The 6,250-nt window shown below is 34.5% G+C and overlaps 1 protein-coding gene across 1 annotated transcript; it reads left to right on the top strand.

The window, feature by feature from the left end:
- The first annotated feature begins 1,894 nt into the window (after positions 1 to 1,894).
- LOC103439409 (uncharacterized) lies at positions 1,895 to 3,221 on the top strand. Its single transcript, XM_029104804.2, has one exon. The coding sequence runs from the start codon at positions 2,012 to 2,014 to the stop codon at positions 2,930 to 2,932; it is 921 nt and encodes a 306-aa protein (XP_028960637.1). The 5' UTR covers positions 1,895 to 2,011; the 3' UTR covers positions 2,933 to 3,221.
- Positions 3,222 to 6,250: the final 3,029 nt, after the last annotated feature.

The following is a 6,250-nucleotide window of genomic DNA, read 5'->3' as shown; positions in this document are numbered from 1 at the left end:
ACCTTCGTCTCTCACCCCGGTACGTATCTATGTCAAGACTGAAAAGATTGAGTTTGCACAATAAAAATAACAGAAAATATGATTTTAGCCATTCCAACTCAATTTTCTTCATATAAAACCCTATATAACATTTTTACTCAAAGAAAACCCAATGACTAGGATCCACATAAGTAAATTCATTAATTTCATATTACTTCACACATTTTACATTTTTCACATGCCTAAAATACCCCTATTACATATTTGATGTAGACAATTAATTGTAAGGAGAGAGTAAATGATTTTGCAACAAGAAAAAAAAAGACATTAATGTTAAAATTTTATTGCATATTAATTTTTTAGAAAGGCTTTGAATTTTCATAAAACTATTCGATTCAGTTTTTTTCACCCTACTCTTGAATACTTTTGAATTTATCCTTTTTTTTTATTAATATATTAGAACATTGTATTTCATTATCTACATGCACATTAATTTACCTACAACAATTATACCATGGGTGTAATATAATATCTCTTTTTTACAATGATGCAAAATAATGTTTATAACAACAACAAAACGTGCCTAACATATGTACTAATACATGGAAAATAATTTACCTATATTAAGAAGAAATGTAGTTAGATGCATAGTATTAAAAATACTATGTTACACCCATGTTTATACAACAATAAAATGTGCCTAACATATCTAAAAATACATGGTTAACAATTTACCTACAAGTTAGATAAATGTTATTTGGTTGGGTGTAGTATAAATTTTTTTAATAATTGGAAAAATTAAATATAACTAGGTGTAGTGTAATTGTTTTTTTATATAATTAGAACAAATTAATTTACTATTTGAAATGTTCATTTCTAATGATTCAAAATGTTCATTACCTAACTACAAATTAATTTCCAATCATTTACCTACAACAATTATACCATGGGTGTAATGTAATATCTTTCTTTACAATGATACAAAATATTGTATGTACCAACAACAAAATGTGCCTAACATAAGTACTCGTACATGGAAAATAATTTACCTATAATAAAAGAAATGCAGTTTAATGTATAAAATCAACAATATTATGTTCCACTCATGTTTATACAACAACAAAACGTGTCTAACATATATAACAATACATAGAAAATAATTTACCTACAAGTTAGAAGAATATTATTTGATTCAAAATATATAATATAGGTATAGTATTTTTTTTTTTAAATAATTGGAACAAACTAATTTACCTACCCATTAATATGGGTAAAATTGCTACAAAATATATCACGAAAAAAAAAAAAACTACATTTCTAGTTTGACATGGATACGGTTAATGCAAACACTTTTTACATTTTATTTCACTTTTTCTACTACTTTTAATTTGGCATAAATTTAGGAATTTGGAAAAGGGACCATAAAGTATGAGTGGCATGAGTGTAAATAAATTGTATTAATAGGTCAATAGTGTTCTCATATGTTTGCAAATTTTAAATTTGGGCTTAAACTGGATCTTTAAAGATAGATGGGTTTTTGTCTAGAAATAATGAGTTGTAAGGGCCAAAATCTAAAGCACCCTAAAAATAATTAGTAATATAGAGATTTGCCTAACATATAAGCTCATGCAAGGTTCCTCCTCTCATCAATGTGGGTTTCATGTCAACATGCATCCTCTAGTGAATTTTCCAGTCAAACACGTGGACAAGACAAATGAGGTGATGTGAAGCACATATGGCTGTTGAGCTTCACACGTTAGACAACATGCTTTGATACTATAAAGAAGTTCAAGTCCAATCATAAAATTAATTGGAAAATAGTTCAATTTACTTATAAACTCATGCAAGGAGATTCATGTCTTAGGACGTTTTCCAGTCATTTTCATAACACCTGGTCTTAAGTTCGAATCAGTCCCCCTCAATCCCTCTCTATCTCTCTCTCTCTCTCTCTCTCTATCTCTCTCTCTCCCACACCTCCCCCCCCCCCCTCCCCCTCCCCTCATTAGCCCATCTACTAAAATCACCCACCGCCATGAGAGGAGACCATCCCCACCACCAAAAAATATTCACCCCCTTAAAGCTAGCCAAACCCATCGCCTACCTCCTCCTCCTCCTCATCTCCTTTACCCTAGGCTACCTCTCCTCCTCTTCTTCTCCCACCACCTCCTCCTCACCCCCCTCTTTTCCTCCCTCCACCCCCATACTCTACCAACTAGCCAGCCTCCCGACTAACCTCGACCACTTCCTACTCACCACTCACTGCTCTCCCCCACTCCCTCCTCACCTCATCCGCCAAACTCTCCTTGACCACCTCTTCAACTCCACCTCCCCCTTCACCAACTTCCCCCCTCCCCACGCCGCTCCTCTCCTCCGCCATAGCCGCATCAAGGGCTGGGGCTCCAAAGGCGCCGTTTTCCAAAACCTCATCCAAAAACTCAAACCCCAAACCATCATCGAAGTTGGCACCTTCCTCGGCGCCTCCGCCATCCACATGGCGGAGTTAACCCACCAATTCGGCCTCAACACTACCCAAATCCTTTGCCTCGACGACTTCCGTGGCTGGCCTGGCTTCCGCGGTCGATTTAGCGACATCAGCCTCCTAAATAGCGACGTTCTTCTGCTTTACCAGTTCATGCAGAACGTCGTGTCAGTAAACGCCACGGAGTCGGTTTTGCCCGTCCCGTTTTCGACCGGGGCGGGGCTTGACTGGCTCTGCCAGATGGGCGTGTTTGGAGACTTGATCGAAGTGGATGCAGGTCATGATTTTATTTCGGCATGGTCCGATATTAACCGGGCCTACCGGATTTTACGTCCTGGCGGAATAATATTCGGGCATGATTATTTTACGGCGGCAGATGACAGAGGTGTAAGAAGGGCGGTAACTTTGTTTGCTCGAGTTTATGGACTTAAGATTAAGCTTGATGGGCAGCATTGGGTCATTGACTCGAGTTAAATAAACTTAATTTAATTGGTTGGGTCTCTATATAGTAAACTATATAATGTAAATTTCGAAATCTTATAGATGATCAGAGCTTATAGGCTTATAGAGTTTTTCTTTTCTTTTTTAAACATTATAGAGTTAAACATATATTTTACTATGCTATGATAAAATTTGAGTTGATATTTTTATATTCTTAATTATTTAGTCATTTGATGTGTAATGATGTGATTAATGTTGACATGACACTTAATGATCTTTTATTAATGGCTTGATGCTTGGTATTGTAAGAAAAAATATGAAAGTGGCATTTGATGCTTGATTAATACTATTAGTTTTGAAACAAATAGAAAGTAATTACTTGAAAAAGAACAATGGGTGACATTTTGTTCGGTTTCGTATGGTTGTAGTTGCATTCATAAGTGATACATATTAGGTGTGTAATGAAAATGATATGATTGAATGATAAAAGGGGTGACGCTAAGCTCGAGTCATGAATAATATAGCTAATTTACGAAGCGTACGATAAATCATGAATAATTGCAAAAAAAATTAGATGTGAAATTTGTTAAGGAGATCTTACGTATTATAGATTGCACACCGTATATACTATTATTTAGGGTGGTACTATCAACACACCTATTTGTACTTTGTACACACTCCTCTCAATTTTCGGTCGTCGGATCGAATGAATTAAAGATAAATGAACAAAAACCAAATAGGATGCGTGGGAGGTAAAAATGTGTGGGTGATTAGCACTACCCATTATTTATAAGTTAATGCTAAGTAGACCAAAATATTAAACCAAATTTACAAATTAAATGATATGTCATCAATAGAAAATAAACATGTTAATCAACACTTAAGTAATAATCCAATCACCAATAACCAGAGGGGGCGATGAAGAGGAGCGAAAGGTGCAGTCGCACAAAGCCCCAAATTTGAAGGGGCCCCTAAAATTTTTATTACCTAATATTTATATGTAATAATGTTCTATATTTAAAAATTATTTTTGTTAGCACTTTAAAATCTCATCATGCATTCCTTATGAGCTTTAATTTTTTTTCCTTTCTAAATATAAAAAATTTGGAGTACAATGAGATACTTTTAATGGCAATAATAATACCTTAAAAAAGGGTATTTTTTCAATTTATTATATAATAATGTTATATATTCAAGTGAAACTTTAAAGTTAGAGTTTTTGAAGTTTTTTTTTCTTGTTTGGTTATTTAAGATTAAACTGCTTTTGATTATTTAATGAACGTTATGTTTGTAGTTCTTTTTATTTATTATTAATGACATTTTTAAACTTGCAATTAATGAGTGCTAAACTTTATTTTAATTTAAGTGATTACCTTTTAGCGTCAATATATTGTCCTACCTTTTTTTAAAAACTATCTTAAATAGGGGCCCCTTTATTAATTTTGTACAGGGCCCCCAAAATCTCAGAGATAGCTCTGCCAATAACCACATCATTTGGATTACAGCACACACTAAAAACACTCCTTAGATCACAAGCCGTAAGACCTTAACTTTGTTGTAGTGTTTTGTTTTCAACAATTTTCCATTTAAACTTCAACTTTTGTGCAAATGTGCCACCAATTTTTTGTTAATTAGTTAAGTTAATTTTCTGTTTTATAAAGGCATTTTGAAATGCTGCACAAACCATGAAAAGAATTTCATAATTAATTAGCTAATGCAAGTAACAAATGAACTATAGTTTAACTTGAAAGCAACTCCTATTCACCCTAAACTTCATCGCTGGAATTTGTTTTGAGCTTTCCTCCTCGTACAATTATAAAATAGAGAAAAAAATATATAAAAAACATATGGACGAAATTGATATTTGCATTTGACATGTTAGAGCATATTCAACAACCTCTACAAATTAATTAACGTTGTTGCTTGCTAAATTTAAAGAGTTACACAAGATATTATTTGGTCCAACAGATTCAGTAAACTCAAATATCAAATCTGAGATCTTTAAATTACTCTCTAAAGTCATGGCCTTCAAGCCCTTTCGGGGCAAACTTTTTCCATTTTTTTTCAAGAGACAGCGAGGATCCCGGGGATCCTTTAATCTTATTCTTTCATCGTACATCGTACGGTCATAAATTATTTTAAATTATATTATTTAAAATAAACACAAACAGTATCTGACGAAAACTAACCACACAATATACAATGAACGAACAGAATTGAAGGATATTAGGAATCCTCACAAAAAAGATACGGTGAGTACCCTATCTCTTTTTTCAATTATTAAAAGTTGTGTCCTCTTCAACTTTTTCCTTCTAGATCAATCAAGTTTCATAATAATATGCCCAATCATATTATGACATGTTTTTCTTGTTCAAAAACTACGGTTAACCTAATCATATCACGACATGTTTTTTTTTTCTGGGAACAGAGCTCAAAATTAGTTTCAGTTTATGGGGATAGATTTTTACAATTAACTCATGGTCTGTAAAATTCAAAACCGTGTACGAAACTAAAACTAAAACTGGAATACACAGATCACACAAGACTTGCCGTATCCATGCTAACTCAGCAGCTGCGATTGCCAAAGCTCTATATTCGGCTTCTGTCGATGATCTGGAAACCGTGTGTTGCTTCTTCGATGCCCAAGATATAGGACTCAAACCAAGATATACAATATGACCAAAAGTCGATCATCTATCATTTGGGTCACCCGCCCAATCGGCATCACTATAAGCCTGTAATTGGAGCTTGCCTGTATGAAACTGAAGACCATAATGCAATGTGCCAATGAGATATCGCAAGATGCGCTTAACAGCTACAACATGGGAATCCAAAGGATTATGCATAAACTGGCAACATTGATTCACAGAGAAGGCAATACCAGGCCTTGTAAATGTCAAGTATTGCAAGGCTCCCACAATACTTCGATATTGATGTGGACTGTGATAAGGAGTCCCTTCCGTCTTAGACAACCTGTGGTAGGGTAAACATGGTGTGGCACAAGGTTTGGAATCCTGCAAGTCTACCTTTTCTAGCAGATCCTTGATATATTTAGTTTGTGAAACAAAGAGACCATGAGGCTGATATGTAATCTGTAACCCCAAGAAATAATGAAGCAGACCCAAATCTTTCATTTCAAACTCCTTGGCTAAAGCTTGGAAAACATCATCAATCAACTGAGATGAGCTGCCAGTGAGGATGATATCATCCACATACAAAAGAAAAACCACAGTACCAAGATAAGTGTGCCTCACAAACAATGATGGATCTACTAGAGAAGCTTTAAAACCCAATCCTGGTAAGAAACTTGTAAATTTTTCATTCCAAGCTCGAGGAGCTTGCTTTAAGCCA

This window comes from Malus domestica, chromosome 07, assembly GCF_042453785.1.
Source record: "Malus domestica chromosome 07, GDT2T_hap1".
In the NCBI taxonomy this organism is placed as follows: domain Eukaryota; kingdom Viridiplantae; phylum Streptophyta; class Magnoliopsida; order Rosales; family Rosaceae; genus Malus; species Malus domestica.
This window is presented reverse-complemented; position numbering and strand designations above follow the sequence as displayed.